Source organism: Babylonia areolata, chromosome 28 (genome assembly GCF_041734735.1).
Source record: "Babylonia areolata isolate BAREFJ2019XMU chromosome 28, ASM4173473v1, whole genome shotgun sequence".
Lineage (NCBI taxonomy): Eukaryota > Metazoa > Mollusca > Gastropoda > Neogastropoda > Buccinidae > Babylonia > Babylonia areolata.
Genome location: NC_134903.1, coordinates 16,010,936 through 16,038,555, shown reverse-complemented (window position 1 = coordinate 16,038,555; position 27,620 = coordinate 16,010,936). Strand labels below are relative to the sequence as shown.

Sequence of the window (27,620 nt, the reverse complement as noted above, 5' to 3'; positions counted from 1 at the left end):
AACTAACCTAATGATGGGACAATACTGTACACAAGAGTAACAAAAAAAACAAAAACAAAAACAAAAAACCACGAAAACTCCAGGTTATTTCAGGATACGACTGATGAAACACGCCTCTGGCAATAAAACTGCTTCACACGTAAAACAGGTGCTAAACAAGGCATATTCTGTACATGTCAGCCCTACTTTTGTCCTATTAAACATCCCCCCCACCCCACCCTCCATTTCCGATATACTTTTCCTGCCAACAGGTCCACCAAGCTATGGAAAGTTCCAGAATACTGATGATAACAGAGGGGTCAATACTAGGACCTCAACAAACCATAACTCCATTCCCTACCTCACTTCCCTCTCTCACACCCATACATGGACTTCATCTTTACTATCATGTCAAGGAAGACTTTAACACTTCCCTGCAATCACACACTCACTCACACACATGTGCACACACAAACACTAGCACTGTGTGCAAACACACACACACACACACACACATACGAAGAAAAAGCAAACAGCATATATCGGAAGACAGTATATCACTCCTTAATAAAAACAGACATCACACAATCATGAAAAAAAATCATTCAGCATGTAGGGAAAAATAATACCATTTCTTCCTCAACATATTAAAGTAAACAATATGACCCAAAAGCCCGTCAGCGTATCAAGGAAGACTTTAACCATCTTCAACCCCCACCCCCCACCCCTACCCATCCCTCCCTGCCTCCCTCACACACACACAGACAGGCATCAACCAGTGCATACTGGAAGACACTCAACATCGCTCTTCAAAATGCCGTTAACACCAAAACCAAACCTCCAGCCTAGGCAGAAAGACAAATCGCAACCCCCAACAAACTCCCTTCCACACCAGCAGCAAGCAAATCACGGACTCTTAACTCCCCATTCTCCAACACTCATATCCACACACACACACACACACACAAAAAGAAATACCCAACCAACCAGAAATGCAGCAGGAAACGACCCCAGCTCTCACATAATACGGAAACGGTCCATTTCGCTTTTTAGTAACAAGGTGAATGCTCTTGTTCTATATATACAGACAAGCCCCTCCACCTTTGGTCTGAGGAAGAGGTGGGGGGGGGGGGGGGAAGCGGGGAGGGAAGGTGAGCTCCTGGAATGTCCTGTCTTATTGTTTTTTGGGGTTTTTTTTTTCCTGTACAGCCATGGTTTACCATGACGATCAACACAACAGTCTGGAATCCACGGTGAAGCCGAACACAGCCGACTATGTAATGCTCTGCTGCGATTTGTATTTGCTGATGCTAGGTTCAGGAAGAATGCATTATTGCGCAGCCTCGCATATATTAAGTTTTAGACATGAAGAAATGTTCTCTTTATGGGTGTGCGTGTCTGTGTGTGTGTGTGTGTGTGTGTGTATACAGAACACACTGAACACTGCGTTTTGAATCCAACATGTCTTAACGTTTCAATTTCCCTTGGGAAAGCTCATAACAAGGAAATAAAAGCAAAACAAAAAATACCAAAAGCTAGTATTCCAAGCACAGTTGGCTGAAATTTACATGTCTCACCTAAAAACAACATTTTAAAAATTAAATTAAAAAAAGCAAAAAGTTAACTCTCAAGAGAAGTTATCTTTATAGGCAAGACTCATAATTTTCCCATACTTTTCCATAACCACATAAAAAGAAAGTGTTGAAAATTATCAAAAGCATAGGGAGAAAATTTTGAGGTCTATCAAATGCACAGGCAGAATTTTTTTTTGAAAATTATAAGACGCATTTCCAGAAAAGTCTGAAAATAATTTCAAAGGCGTCTCGTTTGCTTGACGTGAACGCAAGAAGCCTCTTCATGACCAGATTACTGTCGTCTGAACTGAATACTGGAATTTCTGTTTTATAAATCACCGGCTCCGTGTCAGCAGTCACACATTTGAATGAAATCAATGACGATCTTCCAACACGCCTGTCGGTCTGTAGGCATGACCACGCGAGGCCAACACTTCTACAACGAGCATGGCGTGACAAAAAGAGTTGCACGTTTGTTCAGCAACGAAGGTTCTCCAATGAAAACCTGAACAAAACTGCATCAGTTTCTGTCAGCGATGACCTACGTGTGATTAAGCAGACATTCGATGACACAGTGGTAAAAAAAAAACCCTCAATATATATCACCACTTCAAAAGTAGTTGGAATCAAAATTGGCAGCTTGGATCAGGCAAATACAGAGGTCTCTCAATTTAAATATAAAAAAAAAAGCTGTCAGCATTGTAAAGTGGAGTATCAACAGGAATAAGATTCAGTTTCAGTTTTAAGGAGGCATCAATGCGTGTGGACAGATCCATATACGCCACACCACATCTCATCGTGATTCAGGGTTAATAAGACTGAGGTTTACCAACTTAAAAAAGAAAAAAAAATGAAAGAAAGCAGGGCAGCCTTCAACTTGACAACGCATCAACAAAGCAGAGAAACTAAACACTTATTTTCAAAACTACGTACAGCTATATCAGACTACCGCAAGGGACACAACTACATACTCATACCCAGTTCTATTTCATATACACATATCTATACACATATATGCATATACATATATATAGGATATTTTATATATACACATACAAAATGCTCAAAGGTCTTTACAGTCTTTATATAAAAATATCTGACCTCTGTAATGACCCAATGGGGGAAAAAAAAAAACGTCCATGTATGTACAGCAGCATTGAAAAAAAACCCCAACATGGCAGTGTATTCAACATGAAGATTTGCTCCGCATGAAGATGCACTCACCATTCTGATCATTCCACATGAAGCACCACCATATTAGGATGCATTCAGCATGAAAATAAACTCTGGACAAGGATAAGTTTGCCAAAAGGATTCACTCCACATGAGTACGCGCTGCATATAAGGATGCGCTTCACATGGATATTCACTCCACATGAGGAATCACTCCACATAAGGATGTGCTCCATATAAGGATGAGCTCCACTTGAGCATGCGCTGCATTTGAGGATTAGCTCCATATGATGATGTGCTCCACATGAGGAAGAGCTCCATATAAGGATGCACTCCAAACGTGGATGTACTCCACTTGAGGATACTTCCACCATGAAGATACAAACTGCATGAGGATCCTTCATCGTGAAATACACACCACTACAAAGGCTATCCCACCAAGGAAACACACCACCAGTCAGGTTGTTGTCAAAAGGAATGTGTCAGGGCAGGTAACAGTGTGGGCTTACACCAATACCTGGGAGTCCGTCTGCCTACACGTGACGCAGTCACACAAACACACTTTAGGCCTCTTTGAGTCAGTCTGCCTGTCTGCCTGTTCCAAAACCACTTCAGACGAGCCACAGGGAAGGAAGGAAGGACACCAAGTCATCAACAACATCAGTCGACAGGGCCTTGACCCGTGCTTGGCATGCTAGACACGCAGGGAAAGGGGCAGGCCAATGGAAAACAATGCTGACCGTAATAATTCTGGACCCAAACGGCTGCCTAGCGCCTGTTAAAAGACATATGACGACAGCTTTGTAGTGATTGCTTTTTCCTCTCTCCTCAACACAAGCTTTAGTGAGAAGCGCTAACGTAGCTCATTTTGGGCAGGAAAGGATTGATTTCCTGCCAAAACCCACTGGCAGGTTTGAGTCTAATGACAACCAAAGATCTTGGGAACCAGAGAGTGGTACGCTAACTGGATCCAGAATGATTCCGGTCGGCAGGTTTCATCAGTCTGTACATGAAAAGAGACAAGAACCTGAAATCATTTCCTGCATCAACTGCCAAAAAAACCCAACAACAACAAAAAAAGAAGAAAAAAAAAAGGACATACCAAATCAAACAAACAAAAAAACAACAACATTGTTATCACGTCTTCACTGTTTTATTCCCATTAGTTTAGTTAAACTCAACATGTCGAACAAATTAAAAAAACAAAATTTTTTGTTTAATGATTTTCTCAAGTTTGCTCTACATCCTGACAAATACACTGTAAAACCCACCCACACTGATGATTATTCACCTGTTTGTATCCAGACTAGCATCAACATCAACACATGAGGAAACACACTATCAGTATTAAAAAAAAAAAAAAAAAAAAAAAAAAAAAAAAAAAAAAAGTATACCTCTTAAAAACTCAGAGTTATTTCATACAATGATTGTCAACTGTTACCTCCTTCCCAATGTTTTTAACGGTTAGTATCCATAATCTTTCCCAGTCATTTAAATCACTGATTCTACTAGCAACAGCTGCTTTCGATTTCTCCGCTTGGACAGACTAGTAGTACAGGAAATCAGACACCCCTGCCACAGTCTGTACCAGCGAGTCACGGTACAGTATGTGTAATTAAAACCTTTTTTTTTTTTTTTTAAACACACACAAAAAAATCCCCATAAGCAGTAAGTATAATAAACCTATCCAGCAAAGAGGGAACACTTCAAAAAACAACAGCCCCCCCCCCCCCCCCCCCATTCCTCCCCCTCCCGCCCCCCCTAAAACAGGAAAAAGAACACAGAAGTTCCATTCAACACGGAACCCATTCACGGCACTTCCAAGCACTTCCTGACGAGCTTCATTCAGCAAGACCCTTCCTTCAAAGGGCATGGGCAGTCAACGTGTGACACCACTGGAAAGGAAAGGAAACCGTCGTGTCGATCAGCACAATTTCAGGCACTCAGCAGCATACCAAAAAAAATTCAGGCAGGCAGGCAGGCAGGTAGACAGTTCACAGGCAGTCGACAGGTGGCAGGTCACAGCGTCAGCAGAGTGAGGGAGGGAGGGAAGGAAGGAGGGAGGGAAGGAGGGAGGAAGGGAGGGGACTCCATCAGCTGGAGGAGGTGGAAGGGGCGGTGGACTGGGGGTGGGAGGTCTTGCGACGTTTGGCGTAGTGCTCTATCCTCTCCTCCAGGCTCTCTGTTGACAAGCAGTGAAAGGGGGGGGCATGGTCAGATACCTGGGGCGCTCAGTACGCACCTATGTATCTCGTGTTTGTATTTCTTTTTTTTTTTATCACAACAGATTTCTCTGTGTGAAATTTGGGCTGCTCTCTCCAGGGAGAGCGTGTCACGACACTACAGCGCCACCCATTTTTTTTGTATTTTTTTACTGCCTGCAGTTATTTTTTGTTTTTCCTATAGAAGTGGATTTTTCTACAGAATTTTGCCAGGAGCAGCCCTTTTGTTGCTGTGGGTTCTTTTACGTGTGCCAAGTGCATGCTGCACACGGGACCTGGGTTTATCGTCTCATCCGAATGACTAGCGTCCAGACCACCACGCAAGGTCTAGTAGAGGGGGAGAAAATATCGGCGGCTGAGCTGTGATTCGAACCAGCGCACTCAGATTCTCTCACTTCCTAGGCGGATGCGTTACCTCTAGGCCACCACTCAACTATAATCTATGCATGTGTACACACATACACACATAATCTTTCCAGACACAGCTATGCATGTACACACACACATACAAACACACATATCTATGTGTGTATACACACACCCACCTGCATCAATACACACACATCTGTGAATGTATACACATATCTATGCATGTGCACGCACGCACCCACATAAATACATACATACATCTATACATGCACACACCAACATCTTAACACACAGATCAATGCATGTGTAAACACGCAACTACATCAATACATACACACATCTACACATACTCGGACACCCACATCTACACACAAAGATCTATGCATGTGTAAACACGCAACTACATCAATACATACACACATTTACACACACTCACACAACCACATCTATACACACAGATGTACACACACCAACATGTCTGTGCATGTATACACACAATCCACACACACACACACACAAACACACACACAAAAAAAACGCAGCAGGGTAAAAACAGAAAGCCAAACCCCACACATAAAAACAGGCAAAATGTGGAAGTTTTGTAGGCCCATGAATGGAGAAAGAAAAACATGGTTCATGCAGGTTTTCATACATAAAAAAAACCCCAACACAACCACATCTATACACACAGATGTACACACACCAACATGTCTGTGCATGTATACACACAATCTACACACACACACACACACAAAAACAACAACAAAACGCAGCAGGGTAAAAACAGAAAGCCAAACCCCACACATAAAAACAGGCAAAATGTGGAAGTTTTGTAGGCCCATGAACAGAGAAAGAAAAACATGGTTCATGCAGGTTTTCATACATAAAAAAAAACAAACAAACAAGAAACCCCCCCCCCCCCCATCACTTTGAAAGACAGAAGGCCATAACTGTCATGTTAGGAACCCAGACAAAAGGCTTGAAATTTTTAAGTACTAGTGTATGCCCCCAGAATAAAGTCATCCGCTACACAGGTGAGAACCCTAATTTTTTTTTGTTGGAAAACCCTTTTGGTATTGGGTTTAAAATTTTTTTTCTCTCTCTCCTAATACGTTAAAACTGAAAAGCCGGTGGAACAATCTGCTACTCCACTGACAGAAACGATACATTTTTTTTTTGTTCCAATAATATTGAAGAACCAAAACACATCCAAACCCCCCCCCCAAAAAACACCACTTACTTGTGTCATCTATTAAAGACTAAAACAAAACTAGGCATCTCTCTCTTTTATGTTTTAATTCAATTTCTTAACAAATTAAGACTAAAAAAATTTTTTTTAAATATAAAAAAAAAAGCATCTCTCTCTTTCTTAAAATCATTATTTCTTAAATTAATACTTCTTATAAAATCTAAAACGAAAATGAACCCTGGAAAACAACTGACCCCGCAGACTGCAGGACAGACAAGAGGAGAACAACAACAACAACAACGACAACAACAAAAACCACCACCAAGCAAACACACAAACAAAAAACCCCCAGACGATCCACTGACCACAGGTCTGGCGCTGAAGCAGAGGGGTGTAGACCCGGGGCTTGTTGCCCGGCAACATCCACTCGCACTGCTGCAGCACAGGGGCGCTCAGCTCGTTCCAGGGGGCAATGTCCGACTCTGTCCCCAGGGGAAAGGAATGTTCGTTAGGACGTGTTGATTGGGTCGATACGGACACTCAAAAAGCCCCTCTCCTCCTCAGTCAGACAAGTTGTAAGCACTTTACAGATTGACATCATCTCACATTTGGGGCCAACAGCAAAGTTGAGAGCTGTACGATCCATGGTGTCTCCATTGCAATGGGAAGTCATTTACAGTTTAGTCTTTAGTGAAGAATTATGACCCTCAAACTAGGAGGCAAGACTGTACTGGCTCTTAGCGCTGCAGCCCTGGGGGCTAGTTGGCCGTTGGGAACCATCCCCAATGCCGACTGTCCTAAAACCCTCTTGGCCGAGAGAGTGGGGATGTCGCTTGGGCAAGACACTCTCCACTATAATCAAATCCTAACCCAGATAGTTGGGACAGCAGTTGCCTCCTCTGCTGTCCTGATGGTCATAGTTGGACACCACTATCATACAGAGTCATTTGCACAACAGGCTACCTACCTGGGTACAGCTGACCTAGAGCTGCCTTAAGATGCTAATCCATTCTTTTCCGGTGTCATTCAGTAAGGCTTAAGTCTCACACACACACATACCGATATATCAGAGCAGATTTCAATACGAAATTTTGCCAAGGAAAACTCTCTGGTTGCGGTAGGTTCTTCTATGTGTGTTGAGCACATGCTACACATGGCACCTCGGTTTATCACCTCGTCCAAATGAATGGCGTCAAAACCACTGATCAGGAGGGGGACAAAATTCTGGCAAGTGTAGTAATCGATCCTGCATGGTCAGATTCTCTCCCTTCCAAGAAAGACAGACACATTACAACTAGGCAACCACTGCTCACATGTGTAAATGGTTGATGCATTTGCCTTTCATCAAAATCATTCTATCACGCATGCAAGGACCCTCGATGTCAGTGTTATCAACTGCTCACGGACATCACAGATATCGTACTTGATTCATAAGGTTTTGGAGGTAATTATACTGTTTGGCTTTTTCATGATTTTTAGGGTTTTTTTGTTTTTGTTTTTTGGTCAAACACTGAGATACTCAGCAATGTTTCATTCATTCTATGCTGATGGAAACAATACTGCCTGTAATGTCACACTACATTTTTCCCCTTGTTCACAAGGTTTGATGGATGTGATTTCACCTTTATCTAAAAAAAAAAAAAAAAGAAGTGCCTAAATCATGCGTTTATTATCTACTGCTCACACTTACACACACACACACACACACAAGGTCCCAGGTCCCCAACTCAAGTGTCACTATTATCAACCCTTACACACAGCACACACAGGCTCCTCAATTCATGTGTCAGTGTTACCAACTACTCACACACACACATCACATCAAGATCTCCAGTTAAAGTGTCAGCGCATTATTCCCCACTCATTGCACATCATGTGAAATCAGCATTCTCTTTCTCCTAAGATACCGTTCTCCTCCAAAAGCATTTCTTCAACATTCTCGCCAACCATGCAGTACAACAGTGTCAAAAATCTATCCACACAGGCCCAATGACAGACCAGAATACAGAGAACTGATCTCCCCTCTTGTTTTCTACCACTTGACAATCCGTTGCAACTGATCTTAACGTGTATGTTAACTCTTTCACTGCCAGTCAATTTAGAGTGCAAAATGGCAACTGATCTTAACGTGTATGTTAACTCTTTCACTGCCAGTCAATTTAGAGCGCAAAATTCCCTTGTGCTATAACCACAGAAAATATGGTGTTAAAGAATAGCTGGGAATTCCCCCCGCGATGTGTAGAAAATATGGCCTATCCTACCACCAAACATAAAGAGCAGTAGATTCATGGATAACAGTCCCATGATCTGGTCACCCTTCCGTGACATGGGTCCTCTACCTAGCTGCTGCATAAATGGGAGCTTGCCAGTGAAAGGGTTAATGACCATACAACTGATGTCAATCATTTGTTGGATTCTGAAAAAAACAAAAAAATAATCAAGCATCCTGCGGTACAGCCCCTGAAAACTATGTGCGGCTACAAGTTGAAAACCAAAATAGAAAAGTTTATAAAAAAAAAATTAAAAAAAAAAAAAAAAAAAAAAAAAAAAAGTGGAAAGCTGTTCACATCAAAGCCCACTCGTTTAAGCAAATGACATAAGTGAAGACAGCCACCAACACAGATGTTAAGTGAATGCCTACGAACGTCCCCACCAAGCAAAACAAAGAGAGGCAAGGCCTTCAAGGCTCACTTGTGATAAATTAAGTCCCCTAGCATTAACTACAGAGTAATTTCCCTTTTTTACTATCTGCACCAAAACGTTTGCAAAATAAATAAAAATTCCATGCTTAGCTAAAGAAGTTCCTGTTTGAACAAAAAATGATAATAATGACTCCTCTTGTTGTTGTGTCAGAATATGAGGTCAGAGTGTGAAGTTTAGAGAATACAAAAAATATAAATATAACAGTAAATGCAGTTTGCATATATTTAGGCTTCATTTTTTAATTTTTTTTGTGCCCATCCCTGAGGTGCAATATTGTTTTAAACAAGATGACTGGAAAGAACTGAATTTTCCCTATTTTTATGCCAAATTTGGTGTCAACTGACAAAGTATTTGCAGAGAAAATGTCAATGTTAAAGTTTACCATGGACACACAGACACTTTGTTTACACAAGTGAGTCAAAAACCTTAGCAGCGCTACTCCCCGACTACTCCACACTTCTCCCTTATTTACCCAATCACCTCACCCCCACTCTGCTTACCAGTTTCCACCTTGGCTTGGTCCAGTTCTTCCAGCATCCTCTTCAGCATGTTGGCTCTGCAGACAGTACGGTAGAAACATTGTCAGCACGAAATAGCTCATCACTGAATTTTACACACTGTTACAAAGCTTCACAGCTGCAGCCAGTTTTCCCTGCCAGTAGAACAATGACTAACCTTTGCCCCCTGACCCAGTTTGAAGTGACCAAGTCCACTGTGTTGCTTTGACATGAACCAAAGGCTGTAACTGAGAGCAACGTTTCGAAATCATTTGGCGCCGAGGAGTGTTTTCCATACAGAAACTTGGTGGTGAGAGTTAAAAACTGACCGTATGGCGTGCTGGGCCCACATCTGCTGCAGATGGCGGATGTTATCTTCGTGCCAGTCGGCTTCGTACACCCACTCCAGGTCATCCCCGTAATCACAGTCAAACAACACCAGTGGCAGTTCTGAAAACACACCAACAATCATCCCCTGTAATCAGTCAAACAACACCAGTGGCAGTTCTGAAAACACACCAACAATCATCCCCTGTAATCAGTCAAACAACACCAGCAGCAGTTCTGAAAACATCAACAACCATCCCCCGTAATCAGTCAAACAACACCAGCGGCAGTTCTCAAAACACACCAACAATCATCCCCCGTAATCAGTCAAACAACACCAGCAGCAGTTCTGAAAACATCAACAACCATCCTCTGTAATCAGTCAAACAACACCAGTGGCAGTTCTCAAAACACACCAACAATCATCCCCCATAATCACAGTCAAACAACACCAGCAGCAGTTCTCAAAACACACCAACAATCATCCCCCATAATCACAGTCAAACAACACCAGCGGCAGTTCTCAAAACACACCAACAATCATCCCCCATAATCACAGTCAAACAACACCAGCGGCAGTTCTCAAAACACACCAACAATCATCCCCCATAATCACAGTCAAACAACACCAGCAGCAGTTCTCAAAACACACCAACAATCATCCCCTGTAATCAGTCAATACTAGCGGCAGAAATCATCCCTCTGTAATCACAGTCAAACAACACCAGCGACAGTTCTGAAAACACACCAACAATAACCCCCCCCCACCCCCCCCCCCCCCCTGTAATCACAGTCAAAAAACACCAGCGGCAGTTCTGAAAACACCCCCCCCACCCCCACCTCTGTAATCACAGTCAAACAACACCAGCGACAGTTCTGAAAACACACCAACAATCACCCGCCCGTAATCAGTCAAAAAACACCAGCGGCAGTTCTGAAAACACCAACAATCATCCCCTGTAATCAGTCAAACAACAACAGTGGCAGTTCTGAAAACACACCAACAATCACCCCCCCGTAATCAGTCAAAAAAACACCAGCGGCAGTTCTGAAAACACACCTACAATCAACCCTGTAATCAGTCAAACACCAGTGGTAGTTCTGAAAACACACCAACAATCATCCCCTATAATCAGTCAAACACCAGTGGCAGTTCTGAAAAAAACCACCAACAATCATCCCCCGTAATCAGTCAAACAACACCAGCGGCAGTTCTCAAAACACACCAACAATCATCCCCCATAATCACAGCCAAACAACACGAACAGCAGTTCTCAAAACACACAAACAATCATCCCCCATAATCACAGTCAAACAGCACCAGTTCTGAAAACACACCAACAATCATCCCCCATAACCATAGTGCACGTGTACGTGCGTGTGGGCGTGTGTGTGTGTGTGTGTGCATGTGTGTCTGTGTGTGTAAACAGGCACCATCAACCACTGTCACTGGGGGCTCACTATACCTGAGGCCATGCTGTACTGAGGTTTGCGTGGGCACTTGTCCACATTCAGCAAGTCTTCCAGGATCTGCAACAATACACACACACACAACCATCCACGTTAATAATAATAATAATAATAAGCATTTATACACCGCTTACCTTGTGGCTCAAGGGGCATTTAACAATACACAAGACACAGGAATGTAATCTTAAAACTGATTAGATACAAACTCACTAAAAATACTATCTATGCATGAATGTATGCTTGTATGTGTGTGTATGTATGCACTGAGTTCATGTGTGTGTGTGTGTAGACCGAGGGGTACATTTTTGTGTGTACAAGAAACACTGATGTGTTATGTAAAAGCAACTGGATCTCTTTTCTAGACATTATTATCATTACTTCAGCTTAACGCTCAGCTTCTATCACAGACTGACATAACCTTACAGTCTGGCCAAAAGAACAGTCAGGACTGTATGTACAATGGTTTCTCCACTGCCATGGAAATTCATTTACCTTAGTCTTTTGTGAAGGACTTATGACTCTCAAACTTGGGAGGCAAGATTACAATAGTTGGCCTTTGGGGACCATCCAAACACCGACTGTCCTAAAACAACTCTTGGCCAAAAACGGCGGGGATGTGACTTGGGTAAGACACACTCCATTATCATCAAATTCTAGTCCAGACAGTTGGGACAGCAGTTGCCTCCTCTGCTGTTCTGATGGTCAGAGTTGGACGTGACTGACTATGCAAAACAGGGGGGGATAAACTTGGGTGAGACACACTCCATCATCAGCAAATTCTAGCCCACATAGTCAGGACAGCAGTTGCCTCCTCTTCTTTTTTGATGGTCATAGTCGGACACGACTGACTGACATATAAATATCATTATCATCATTATTATCCATTACTGACTGTCACGCAATTTTAACAACTATCCATAACCATGACTAGCTATCACATAATTATAATCATTATCATTATTATTATCATCCACGACTGACTTATCACATAATTCTTATCATCATTATCATTCATCACTGACTGTGATTCACTTATTATCATCCATGACTGACTTGTCATACAATCATCATCATTATCATCATTGACTGACTTGTCATACAATCATCATCATTATCATCCATGACTGACATGTCATACAATCATCATCATCATTATCATCCATGACTGACATGTCATACAATCATCATCATCATTATCATCCATGACTGACATGTCATTCAATCATCATCATTATCATCAATGACTGACTTGTCATTCAATCATCATCATTATCATCCATGACTGACATGTCATACAATCATCATCATTATCATCCATGACTGACTTGTCATTCAATCATCATCATTATCATCCATGACTGACTTGTCATACAATCATCATCATTATCATCCATAACTGACTTGTCATACAATCATCATCATTATCATCCATAACTGTCATTCACTCATCGTTATCATCCATGACTGACTCGTCATACAATCATCATCATTATCATCATTGACTGACTTGTCATACAATCATCATCATTATCATCCATGACTGTCATTCACTCATCATTACCATCCATGACTGACATGTCATTCAATCATCATCATTATCATCCATGACTGACATGTCATTCAATCATCATCATTATCATCCATGACTGACATGTCATACAATCATCATCATTATCATCATTGACTGACTTGTCATACAATCATCATCATTATCATCCATGACTGACTTGTCATACAATCATCATCATTATCATCCATGACTGACTTGTCATACAATCATCATCATTATCATCCATGACTGTCATTCACTCATGATCATCATCCATGACTGACTTGTCATATAATCATCATCATTATCATCCATGACTGACATGTCATACAATCACCATCATTATCATCCATGACTGACATGTCATACAATCATCATCATTATCATCCATGACTGTCATTCACTCATCGTTATCATCCATGACTGACTCGTCATACAATCATCATCATTATCATCATTGACTGACTTGTCATACAATCATCATCATTATCATCCATGACTGACTTGTCATTCAATCATCATCATTATCATCCATGACTGACTTGTCATTCAATCATCATCATTATCATCCTTGACTGACTTGTCATACAATCATCATCATTATCATCCATGACTGACTTGTCATTCAATCATCATCATTATCATCCATGACTGACATGTCATACAATCATCATCATTATCATCCATGACTGACTTGTCATTCAATCATCATCATTATCATCCATGACTGTCATTCACTCATCATTACCATCCATGACTGACATGTCATACAATCATCATCATCATCACCTCTGGCTCCTCCTTGCCCTGCGCGATGAGGAACAGCACAGCCACAATGCAGCGGATCTGGTGCCACAGGAAGGCCTGGCCCACCACCGTCAGTTCACACATCACGTACCCGTTCTCCCTGAACAACACACAGGTAACACATCACGTACCCGTTCTCCCTGAACAACACAAAGGTAACACATCACGTACCCGTTCTCCCTGAACAACACAAAGGTAACACATCATGTACCCGTTCTCTCTGAACAACACACAGGTAACACATCACATACCCGTTCTCCCTGAACAACACAAAGGTAACACATCAGGTACCCGTTCTCCCTGAACAACACAAAGGTAACACATCACGTACCCGTTCTCCCTGAACAACACACAGGTAACACATCATGTACCCGTTTTCCCTGAACAACACACAGGTAACACATCACGTACCCGTTCTCCCTGAACAACACACAGGTAACACATCATGTACCTGTTCTCCCTGAACAACACACAGGTAACACATCATGTACCCGTTCTCCCTGAACAACACAAAGGTAACACATCATGTACCTGTTCTCCCTGAACAACACACAGGTAACATCACGTTACCTGTTCTCTCTGAACAACACACAGGTAACACATCATGTACCTGTTCTCCATGAAAAACAACACACAGGTAACACATCATGTACCTGTTCTCCCTGACACAACACAAAGGTAACACATCACGTACCTGTTCTCCCTGAACAACACACAGGTAACATCACGTTACCTGTTCTCCCTGAACAACACACAGGTAACACATCACGTACCCGTTCTCCCTGAACACACAGGTAACACATCATGTACCCGTTCTCTCTGAACAACACAAAGGTAACACATCATGTACCCGTTCTCTCTGAACAACACAAAGGTAACACATCATGTACCCGTTCTCTCTGAACAACACACAGGTAACATCACGTTACCTGTTCTCTCTGAACAACACACAGGTAACACATCACATACCCGTTCTCCCTGAACAACACACAGGTAACACATCAGGTACCCGTTCTCCCTGAACAACACACAGGTAACACATCATGTACCTGTTCTCCCTGAACAACACAAAGGTAACACATCATGTACCCGTTCTCCCTGAAAAACAACACACAGGTAACACATCATGTACCCGTTTCCCTGAACAACAAAACACAGGTAACACATCACGTTACCTGTTCTCCCTGACTGAATGAGACAGGAAACAAATGATGAGCGCCTTCAGGCAACTGTCAGTCAGCTCTGCCCAGGTAGGCTAATCAATGAATTTGTAAAGCGCTCAGACTTTGGTCTCTGATCGAAGATAGTCACTATGTAACTATAAAATAATTACGCACAATACTGACGCTTTAAAAACGGATTGAATGTACTGCATATTCTGGGTACCTGGGACTTGTACAGATTTCTAGAATGAATAATACTAATAATAATAATGGATACTTATATAGCACACTATCCAGAAATCTGCTCTAGGTGCTTTACAAAAACGCTTTGTTAACATAAAACATTACATCAATGTTACATACACACACCAAAATATGACTACACACACACACACACACACACACACACACACATGAACACATAATACTGATACTTGTACACTCAGTCCTACGAGTAAATACTACCCAATACAACCCTCGACTTACAATTCATAAACAAAATATTCTAAAGAACACGCCACATTGTATCTCCTTTATTTTTCTCTCCGCACCCTCCATATTTCCTAAGGTTCTTCTGATTGATCGAATCGTTATTGCTGCAGGTGCTCATGTCTTCAAACAGGACGCAAGAGTATCTCGCTGGTTTGGGTGATCATTCTAGAATCAAGCCCAGATCCCTGACGATCAGCAGACACTTTGACCCCTTCACGCCACCCCTTTCTCAGCTCTGCCACCCTCCCCCCCCCACCCCCACCCCAAAATCATGTTCTTCTTCTCCTTTGTTCGTGGGCTGCAACTCCCACGTTCACTCGTATATACACGAGTGGGCTTTTACGTGTATGACCGTTTTTACCCCGCCATGTAGGCAGCCATACTCCGCTTTCGGGGGTGTGCATGCTGGGTATGTACTTGTTTCCATAACCCACCGAACGCTGACCTGGGAGATCGCGAATGTTGACCTGGGAGATCGGAAAAATCTCCACCCTTTAACCCACCAGGTGCCGTCACCGAGATTCGAACCCGGGACCCTCAGATTGAAAGTCCAACGCTTTAACCATTCGGCTATTGCGCCCGTCAAAAATCATGTTCAAGTTAACATACTTAACCGTGACCCACTGGCGCACACTCTGACAAGGGTCCTATTCCTGTGCAAAATACTACACCCCACCCACCTCCCTGTGGAGAAATCTAAAGTAGCTGCAGCAAGTAGCCTTTCTGAAAATAATGTTGGTTTTTTTGTTGTTTTTATATATATATATATATATATATGGGACACTTACACAGCGCCTATCCTCAGTCAGATACCAAGCTCAAAGCGCTTCACAAGCTCAAGGTCATTTGCACAACAGGCTGCCCTACCTGGGTATGGAGCCAAGCAACGGCTGCCATTGGGCGCTCGTCATTCGTTTCCTGTGTCATTCAATTGAATCTGATTTCAAGCACACACACATACACACTCAGACAGATGTGTAACATTTTACGTGTTTGACCGCTTTGTTTATTTACCCTGCCATGTAGACAGCCATACTCAAGAAGAACAATTGAAGACTAGGAAAAAAGAGAAAAAGCAAAAAAAACCCACCACATCCATCTTTGTTCTTGGGCTGCAACTCCCACGTTCACTCATATGTACACGAGTGGGCTTTTACATGTATGAACGTTTTTACCCTGCCATGTAGGCAGCCATACTCCATTTTCTGAGGTGTGCATGCTGGGCATGTTCTTGTTTCCATAACCCACCAAACGCTGACATGATTACTGGCTCTTTAACGTGCGTACTTGATCCTCTGCTTGCGTATACACATGAAAGGGGTTTAGGCACAAGCAGGTCTGCACATCTGTTGACCTGGGAGATTGGAAAAATCTCCACCCTTTACCCCCAACCAGGCGCCGTTACCGAGATTCGAACCCGGGACCCTCAGATTGAAAGTCCAACGTTTTGACCACTCGGCTATTGTGCTCATAAAAAGAGAGTGAGAGGGAGAGAGAGAGGGGAAAAAAAAAAAAAAAAAAAAAAAAATCTGCACTTTTACCTCTCTTCCAGCTCGGACACCTCAGTGTGCAGAATGCGCCGCTTGAAGTTGACCACGCCGTTGCCCACGTCCATCTTGCACAGGTTACGGAAATCATGCTCCCCCACCAGCTTTCCCGCTGCCTGCTTCATCAACTGTTGCGTGACAAAACAGTCACAATGGCAAGGTTCATACAGCTAGTTCATCACAAAACTTTTAACAAAAAGGAAAAACAAAAAAAAAAAGTTGAAAAGATTCTTGTTTTCAACAACTGATGATGTTTTGTTTTATAATACTGTTTGCAAAACATTACTTATATTTGTAATATTTAAAAAAAATGGAAGACAACTGTCCACAATATCAGTTGTTTTTTTTAAACAAAAATTAAAAATTTGATACAGATTTGAAGAATATAATGCATATATCAACTTTAACCATGCCACATTCTCTGCCAGATGGCTGCCTTACAAAACTACTGATCACAAACGATTAGTCACCTGTTCATGATCAATGAAAATTAACTACCCATATTTATATTTTCCTTAGATATTTGTAAGAAATGAGTGTTATGTTCACTTTCTGTGAACATACTTCAAGGTCCTTGACAGTTTTTATTTCTGAACAGATTGCATAAGACCTAATAAAATAAATGACAACACTCTATAATAATAACCAACTTATGTACAGTCCAGCTGCTTGTCCGTCTGTCTGACAGTTTGTTTATCCCGGTCTATTTTATCAATTTGTTTTCTCTTTCTTTCTTCCTTTCTAAATGTCCTTTCATTTGTCAAATGTCGACCTACCAAAATGGAATAAAAAATCTTTTAAAAAACAACAACAAAAACTTATTAAAAAAACCCAAAAAACCAACAAACAAAAAAACCCCAACAAACCCACAGGGTAAAAAAAGAAACAAAAACAATTGTTTCAAGTTCGCAGATAAAAGGCATGTTCATTCAGTATTGCCTCTTAAATGAATTCTTATCTGCTACGAAGATCTCAACGGCAATTTTGGTCGGACAGCTTCCTTCCGGATTGCTCTTTTCCTTCTCTTTATATTCGTTTTGAATAAAACATTTCGTTTTTTGCTTCATTTCTCTACACCCTCTGCTGCTGTAAGGAACTGCAGAAGTGACAATGTTCATTCGCTCAAACTGCACTCTGCCACGTTTATAATGAATTCACACATGCACAACAGACCAGCTAACTCACTCTACACACCATGTCTTCATTTGCTCCTTCTGCACACACCAACAGTTCTTACACTCAACCTACAGAGCTAGTGACAGCTTTTTCATCCTTCTGCCGAGTGACTCAAAACTCAACTCTGGCCTTCTCCAACGTCTGATTATCTCTGGTGTAGAGAACATTTCCCAACATATGTACACAAGAAATTGTCCCAAAGCTGGAAAAGCCACACACACACACTCACACACACACACATACGCACACCATAAAGAAAAAAAAACTGTTATAAATAGATCTTTTATATCATCTCCCTACCTGCAGGTCCAGGTTTCCCCGGGGAAAGTAGTACTTGTACGTCCGCTTCTTGCAGCTGAACCTGTAGACACACACAACCACCCGCCTTACAACCAACACTGTCAGTTTCAGTTTCTCAAGGATGGCGTCACTGCCTTCAGTCAAATCCATTTACAGACTTTGCCCTTATGATTTTCTTGCATCCCAGGCGGAGGATGCCTTATCAACTAAATAAAGGACAGTAAGTTCCTCAGAATGAAAAGGTCTGAGCACATCACTTTTGCAACATATCCACTGGCTCCCTGTCTCACACCAAATAAAGTACAAGATCAGCACTCTATGCTACAAATGTATTCACAAATCAGCCCCTTCCTATCTCTGTGGCTGCCTTCACCTCTACACTCCATCTCGATCACTACGATCAGCTTCGGATCCACTCCACTTACGCATACCCAGATTCAAACTCTTGACTGTTGGCCGCCGTTCTTTCTCTGTCTCTGGACCTTGCAATTGGAATGAACTTCCTCTTTCGCTTCGTCAAGTCTCCACACTCAGCTCTTTCAAGTCTGGCCTTAAAACCCACCTCTTCCCAAAATAGCCTCCCTTCCCTGCCTCTTCCTTGTCTTTAGTTTCTCCAGTTTTAGAGTTATGCATTCGTGAGAATGACTGGTGCGAAAGCGCTTAGATTTGTCTATGCACAAGATTCAGCGCTATACAAGTACCATTATTATTATAACTAGGCCAGCACTCCGGACTTCCACAAGGCTGAGCACTAGGAACCCTGCACACCCCTCGGACTCACCTGGCACTGAAGGACTCCTCCACAGGGGCCCAGGCCAGGACGCGAATCTCTGGGGGCAGCACCTTGTTCAGGATGTGCACATAGCGGATCTCCGTCGTGGTCTCCCCTGAAACAGGCACAGGAAAACACCCCCCCGTTTTCAGCAAGCAGTTCTTTCGTTGCTGCCCTAAACGGAAGAGGGCATAATAAAGGGCAATAATAAAGGGCAGTAAGTACCATCAATGTTGTTTTACATGGAACAGTGCATAAAGGGCAGTAAGTAAGTACCATCAATGTTAGTTGTTTTACATGGAACAGTGCATAAAGGACAGTAAGTAAGTACCATCAATGTTATTGTTTTACATGGAACAGTGCATAAAGGGCAGTAAGTAAGTACCATCAATGTTGTTGTTTTACATGGAACAGTGCATAAAGGGCAGTAAGTACGTACCATCAATGTTGTTGTTTTACATGGAACAGTGCATAAAGGGCAGTAAGTACCATCAATGTTATTGTTTTACATGGAACACTGCATAAAGGGCAGTAAGTAAGTACCATCAATGTTGTTGTTTTCCATGGAACAGTGCATAAAGGGCAGTAAGTAAGTACCATCAATGTTGTTGTTTTACATGGAACAGTGCATAAAGGGCAGTAAGTACGTACCATCAATGTTGTTTTACATGGAACAGTGCATAAAGGGCAGTAAGTAAGTACCATCAATGTTAGTTGTTTTACATGGAACAGTGCACAGAGGGCAGTAAGCAAGTACCATCAGTGTTGTTTTGTTTTGTTTGTTTTTTTTACATGGAAGAGTGCATAAAGGGCAGTAAATAAGTACCATCAATGTTGTTTTTTTTCCCACCAAAGCTGTACATCATGTACATCCAAGCCATGGGTCCTGTGTTCAAAACCGTGGCTGTGTATTTGCTAACTGGATGATGAAACATTGTGTTGTACTGTGGATGAAATGCCTTTTTGACTCACTTGTGTAAACAAAGTGAGTATGTTTTAACCCGGTGTTCGGTTGTCTGTGTTGTGTCTGTGTGTCCGTGGTAAACTTTAATATTGACATTTTCTCTGCAAATACTTTGTCAGTTGACACCAAATTAGGCATAAAAATAGGAAAAATTCAGTTCTTTCCAGTCATCTTGTTTAAAACAATATTGCACCTCTGGGATGGGCACCAAAAAAAAAAAAGAAAAAAAAAAAGCCTAATTATATGCAAACTGCGTTTACTGTTATATTTATATTTTTTGTATTCTCTAAACTTGGCACTTTGATCTGATATTCTGACCCAACAACAAGAGCAGTCATTATTATCATTTTTTGTTCAAACAGGAACTTCTTTTGCTAAGCATGAAAGTTTTATTTATTTTGCAAACGTTTTTGGTGTAGATAGTAAAAAAAAGGGAAATTACTCTATAATTAATGCTAGGGGAGTTAATTTGCTTTAAACTGATCTTTCTCATCTTAAACATTACATTTTGAAATTATACTCAATATGTAAAAAGCTTGGATTTTTTATTTTTATTTTTTAAGTGTATCACAAGTGAGTCTTGAAGGCCTTGCCTCTCTTGGTTTTTTTTAATTGGCTGATGCGTCAACAATTTCTCTTCTAGAGATAACAAAGTATTCCTATATCTTGTGTCTCGTTTTTGGTTGGAAAACACAGTACTGAGAACTGATTTATCTGTAACACCCGTTGATAGGAGTGAATGGACGCGAGAGTTGCATCCCACTAACAGACAAAAAAAAACAAAAAACAAAAAACAACCCCACAGAATGGAACAGTCATTATGCACATTTTCTTGTACTTAAAATTAATTTTTTTTATAATAATAATAATAATGATAATAACAAAACAATAATACTAATCACCACACATTTGAAAGAATGAATGGTAATGTCTACACTGCATGTCTCAGTTGTTGTCTCCCCTGTACAACACAATCAAATCATTACATTCGTTCTCAAGATAAACTACAGAACAATCTTCATTTACTTTTTTGTTTGTTGTTTGTTTTTATTCAAAGAAGAGTTTCAACAGGAGAAAATATACACCATAATACATACAAGAGATAAATAGTTCTCATTATATTCACTATAAATTTTTTAAAAAACAAAAAAAAACCCAGAATTTTAGAAAATAATCATCAACGCACAATTTTTTTTTCTCCAAAGGATTAAATAGGAATAATATTTCATGTATAAAATAATAGAGAATTCACCAGTCTCTTCACACTGTTTGAAAATGATTTTTTTTCCTTTACAGGAGAAAATGCAGATGGAGGAAATTGTTAGGGAGGATGCTGATGACTAAGCTAGGGGGGCGGGGGTAGTGACAGAAATGTGGGCACTGTCGAATGCAAGGCGGACTCAGAAAAAGTGACACAAACACATTACTGAGTCACCCTGACAGTCAGACACACAAACACATATATAATGCAATCAAACAGATTTACGCACTCACCATTCCAACTAAAAACTATGCACCAACAAACAGATTATCCCCCCCCCCCTCCCCTGAGAGAGAGAGAGAGGGAGAGAGAGAGAACTCAGAACCTGAACTCAAAACGTTTTTTATTCTAGGATTAAGATTTTAGACATGGCCCATTCTTCTAATCTGTCCTTGCTAATCTACGCAAGTTACAATAGCGTACATATATTTAATGGAAAGCAGAGAAAGAGAGAAGAAAAAACAAAACAAGAGAGACAGACAGACAGATAGACAGAGAGAGAGAGAGAGAGAGAGAGAGCTGAGGGGAAAAAAGACAGACAGAAAGAGAGATGGGGGTAGGGTGGGAGTGGTGGTGGGTCATAAGCCTGATCAGAGGAGGCAGACACAGACAGCAACCCAGCAAACATCTCCCCCTCCCACCGCCCTCCTCCCCCCACCCGCCCCACCTCCTCCCCTGCTCACTAAGCCTGTTTGCGTGCTGCCTTGCACATGACAGCACAGCCCTGCACGTCAGTTATGCCAGGTGCCCCACAGCCCTTGCCCCCACCCCTTGTGAAACATCCCTCCTCCCTGCCCCCTAAACATCCCCCACCCTCCCCCCGCCCCCCTCCCTTCCCTCTATTGATTGTCTCCATCACCACCGTGTACAGCTTGCTAGCTACCCTCCTCCGCCTTACAACGTGCAAACCACAGCAGAGTTGTGAAGAAGCGTCGAGACTTGTCGAGACTTTCAGTCCAAGGGAACATGGGTTTTGTGTTCCCAATACAGACAAGACGCCTGGTGTGGCCTTAGGATGGAGGTCAGAGGTCCCCTTCTCTCTCTCCCCCCCCCCCGTCCCCCCACCACCCCCTTGGTTCCCCCAACTACCCACCCTCCCCTGCTTCGCTCCCCCCCCCCCCCCACCCCTCATTCTACCTGATCTCACAAGTCAACGTGTGTGCAGAGTATCTGTGAAAATAGCCGTCCTTAAGCAATCCTCCTCACGTATCCCCCTCCTTACACGCTCTAACACCAAAACTGATGTGCACCCCCCTCCCCCCCCCAAGCCCCCTCACCACACTCACTTCCCTTTCCCCAACCCTCCTGAATCCCAGACCACATCTTAAACATTCAGAACCCATGAAAATTTGTTAAAAAAAAAAAAAAAAAAAAAAAAAATCAAAGAAAAACGCTGGCATTCCCCTCAAGACGATGGCCTCCCCATCCTCCCACCACCATCACCCACCCTTCTACCCCAAAAACAACTTCAAAAGGCGCAGCAACTTTTCCAACAATTCACTGCCCCACCCAAAGTCCCACCAAACTTACTCTCCCAAGGAAAAAAAAAAAAAAACCCAATGGTTTCCACCCTTAAGCTTTAGCCCCACAACTTGGCTCCATTTCTCTCTCTCTCTCTCCATCTCAAGGCTGTCCCACCATGTTTACTCTCTTATCCACCCCCCCTTCCTCCTACCTCTACCCCACCCTTACCTGTGCTCAAGGGTGCAAACACAAACAACCCCCCCCCCCCCTCAAAACTCTCCCTCCACTTTCACCTTACCCCTCCTTCATCCTCTTCCTCCACAAAACTGGGGGGGGGGGTCCATCGTCATGCACCACCACCTCTTCCTCTCTCTCTCCATCCCCTTCCTTCCTTCCTTCCCCTACCCCTCAACCCCCACCCACTCCAGGCCCCCCCCCCCACCACCACCCCTCCCCCCACAACATGGATGTGACCAAACCAAACCACATCCTCCATGACCATCCTCGCCTGCCACCCCCCCCACCCCCCCCATGGGGAATACGCAATGTCTGTCCAAACTGGAGGGTTGTGATCTTGCTACCCCCCCCCCCCCCCAGCACCCCCCTCCCTTGCCCCCCCTCAACATTCCCCCACCCCACCTCTCCCTGTTCCAACACAGGGGCCTCCTCCATCTCTCCCTGTTTAACACAGGGGCCTGGCACAGAGCCCTGCTTTTCTGTGGGCAGGGAGGGAAGGGCGGACAGAAGGGAGGGAGGGAGGGGTAGGGGCAGTTTTGGAGGGGAGGGGGGGCGAGGAGGTCAGGGGCGAGGGGGGGGAAGAGCTGTGGACAAACATGCCTGCATGCTCCGACCACAGCCCTTGCCCTGCTCCTCCTAGCTCGGTGGCCCACCACCGGGCAAACATCATGAGTTGGGAGATATGGGTTTGGGATGGGGGGGTGTGTGGGGTGGGGGGGACCCTGGTCACCACTCTGAGGGTCTGGACACTGACCCCGTCCCTCCCCCCCCCCACCCACCAACAACCCCCCCCCCAACCCACAACACTCTTCCCCCTCCCGTCTCTCTCTCTCTCTCTCTTGCACTGTTGCACACTGTTCAGGTGAGCGATCATGACCGCATATGCATGTTAAATGTGCGCAAGCATACACTTTGGTCAAACTTTTTTTTTTTTTTTTTTTTTAATAAACTTTTACTTTTAATCCTTTCACTCCTTTTGGGGTGTGGCAGGGATCCAGTAACTTACATTTCGGGATATCTCTCTCTCTCCCTCTCTCTCTCTCTCTATATATATATAGCAAACAACTGCTGAATGCACTTTCATGGTGTTACAAATAACTAATCCCCAAAACCCACATTAACCGTTGAACACGCTTCTGTTGTCTTACAAATTACTAATCCACGACTGACGTCAACTCCTCTTCTTCGTTCATGGGCTGCAACTCCCAAAAATTCACTTGTAAATACAAGAGTGGACTTTTGTGTGTACGACTGTTTTTACCCCACCAGATAAGCAGCCATTCTCCGTTTAACATCAGTTTGAACTAAACATGAAACGCACTCATGTGGGACGCATTTGTTTACGTTGCTACAACACATGAAAAACAGGAAGACAGCGAAAGATAGGACTGGAGTAAAGGGAGACAAGACAAACTTTATACAACTTTGCCCCCACCCCCCCCCCCCCCCCCCACCCCCTCAAAGGGTACCAGGTTCAATGGATTTTTTTTCCCCCTTACCTCAAGACATCACTTTGCAAAAGAAATAACTGGACATATTTCCTGACAATAACAGACAGGCAGATAACTTTCTATCATGAAATTGTATTTTGGACAGACACACACATGCACAACACAAACAAGCAAACACAAAGGTACATCACACAGTTCTTGGGGGGGTGGGGCGTGGGGGGGGGGGGGGATTCAGAGGAAAAAAAAAAAAAAAAAAAGAGTGCCCCAGACTGATCATACCTTGACGCTGGTGAGCAGTGCCCCCTTCTTTAATCTTCACCCCCGGGCCTTTCAACAGGTTGGTGCGAAGGTCCAAGGATATCACCTGCAAGCACAAACCTCACCCACTGAATATCCATATAATTTATGCACCAATCAATGGTCAACTTTTTCACAAATCAGAAAACACACACACACACACAAACCAACCCAATCACCACCACCTCCACCACACAGCCATGTTCTTTCTTAGCAACAGTGAAAAAAAACAACTGTCCTTTTCTCTAAAGTGACAAACACTGTGATCTAAACAACAGTAATTCCTCCACCTTTCCTTTTCCTATTTACCTACCCAAATCTTTCGTTACCCCCTCACGATTCATCCAAAATCCCCACACTCTAGCTTGCCTTCAACAGTCCACAAGCCATGAGGAACGATCAATGTTTTGTAAGGTCGCCACAAGGCCACACGCTTAAGCAGACACTGCACTGCTCCTATCATCGTTTCTAAAGCCAGCACAACTCTGAAAAAGAATGTTCTGGCCTGACATGACTATATCATAAGTGTGTATGAACTGGAAAAGATATATCAGGTTTGTCAGAGACTCAGGAGGGGGAAAACCTCAGGCAATCTGAACTAAGAAGTGTGAATCACCAGCTGCCATGGTGAAGTGGTTCAAACTGCACACTGACAACTGGGCCGACACGAATTCAAGCCTCATCAGGTGTTGGGTTTTGGTGGGGTTTTTTTTTTTCAGCTTAAGGCAGGCTCCTACCCAGAGCTGAATGTTCCATGGAGTTGACTGGAATGACACACAGCCGAGGGTTATCCACTTCACTGATGCCTCTTTGGGGGGATTATAGGACAAGTTGCCCTTCCCTTGGATATCATGCAAACCATGGCAGCAGTGTCGTCGGAACGGTCACAGTCCTTTATGTTTTTCTGTGACAAATTCCGGAACGGTAGGCACCAATCCGTGTATCCTAATTTCATTCACCCACACCCTCCTCCCGCCTGGAGAACCCATTCCTCATCATGTACCAGTGACGGTCACTGACCTGACCAAAAGCGCTGACTCCCTTGTCTGTCCGGCCACACCGATGGTAGTTGGACGTCTCCCTGAAGAAAAAAAAACACAAAAAAAACCCCCACACAATAAAACAATAACAGTGGAAACATATCTTCATGTATGTTTGTGATGTATGCTTTGTCCATGCTTGTGAGAAAGACATATTTCGTGGGTTTTTTTTATGCAGTTCAGCTCAGTTGCTCAAGGAGGCGACAATGCATTCGGACGAACCAATATATATGCTACACCGCATCTGCTAAGCAGATGCCTGACCAGGAACATACCCAATGAGCTTAGTAAGGCCGTAAGGAAAAACAAATTTATAAATTTTTATATTAAAAAAAGTACTAATAATGATGCAATCTGCATCATGTTCTGGTGTGTGTATGTGTATGATTATATCTGGGAGAGAGAGGGAGAGAGGAGAGAGAGAGAGAGAGAGAGAGAGTGTGTGAGTGAGTGTGTGTGTGTGTGTGTTCTCTCTCTGGTGTTGTATGTCATTATATACTACTAGTACATGGTTAAACTTAAGTCTGTGTGACATTCTGTTTGGAATGAAAAGAACAGAGCAGGATAAAGGTAATCACATGAAAAATACAATTCACCATATTATCCAGACAGAGAAAATGTGCATTTGTTTATAGTAAAAAAAAAAAAAAAAAAAAAAAAAAAAAAAAAAAAAAAAAGAAAAAAAGTTAAAACATTAATATACTTGATTTTTTAGCAACAAATCTGGTGCAAACAGAAAAACTAAGCAATCAACTACAGTGTAAAGCAGTGAATAAGCTAGCAATTATAAACTATATTGATGAGTTATATGACAAACAAGCATGCACACACACACTCACTCACAACTGCCTCTTTACTAAGTAAAGGATCCGAGCTCTGTCTCGGAGTGAAGAAGACAGGTGCTATACAAGTAACAATACAACAACAACAACAACAATAATCCAACCAGGACCCAGAAGACAGACAGCTGACCTGGACTTCTGCATGTGCAGAGGAGGGCAGAGAAGAGGGCGGCTATTTTGTATTTTGTATTTCTTTTTATCACAACAGATTTCTGTGTGTGAAATTCGGGGCTGCTCTCCCTAGGGAGATCACGTCGCTATACTACAGCGACACCCTTTTTTTTTCTTTCTTTTTCCTGCATGCAGTTTTATTTGATTTTCCCATCGAAGTGGATTTTTCTACAAAATTACGCCAGGAACAACCCTTTTGTTGCCGTGGGTTCTTTTACATGCGCTAAGTGCATGCTGCACACGGGACCACCACTCAAGGGCTAGTAGAGGGGGAGAAAATGTCAGCAGCTGAGCCATGATTCGAACTGTCTGGCTTCCTAGGCGGACGCGTTACCTCTAGGCCATGACTCCACTCAATGTGTGGAGGAGGGCCCAGTTCCCAGTTCAGGCTCAACTAGTCAGATACAGAGCCATACTGTAAATCTTAGTTGTGATCTGTGCATTTGTCTATTCCTATTGCATTGTACCAGACTGATGATTACATTTGGCCTTTTATTTCATTTTATTCCCCCCCCCCCATTTGTATTATCCCCCCTTTTGTTCCTTCTTTTAAAATTATCTCCGCTCTTCCTCTGTGGCCGTCA

At 42.7% G+C, this 27,620-nt stretch overlaps 1 protein-coding gene across 4 annotated transcripts in view; it reads right to left on the bottom strand.

The window, feature by feature from the left end:
- Positions 1–4,493: 4,493 nt before the first annotated feature.
- The window catches only part of LOC143301982 (uncharacterized), a 50,161-nt gene continuing 27,034 nt past the window's right edge, over positions 4,494–27,620 (bottom strand). For all 4 annotated transcript variants that reach the window (XM_076616462.1, XM_076616463.1, XM_076616465.1 and 1 more), the window contains exons 6-16: positions 26,004–26,064; positions 24,966–25,050; positions 19,319–19,424; positions 18,538–18,598; positions 17,056–17,189; positions 13,842–13,959; positions 11,500–11,563; positions 10,036–10,156; positions 9,710–9,765; positions 6,872–6,988; positions 4,494–4,908 (exon numbers count right to left, since the gene is read on the bottom strand). In XM_076616462.1, coding sequence (XP_076472577.1) covers positions 4,820–4,908; positions 6,872–6,988; positions 9,710–9,765; positions 10,036–10,156; positions 11,500–11,563; positions 13,842–13,959; positions 17,056–17,189; positions 18,538–18,598; positions 19,319–19,424; positions 24,966–25,050; positions 26,004–26,064 — 1,012 coding nt within the window. In that variant the 3' untranslated portion in view covers positions 4,494–4,819. The remainder of the gene's footprint in view (positions 4,909–6,871; positions 6,989–9,709; positions 9,766–10,035; positions 10,157–11,499; positions 11,564–13,841; positions 13,960–17,055; positions 17,190–18,537; positions 18,599–19,318; positions 19,425–24,965; positions 25,051–26,003; positions 26,065–27,620) is intronic.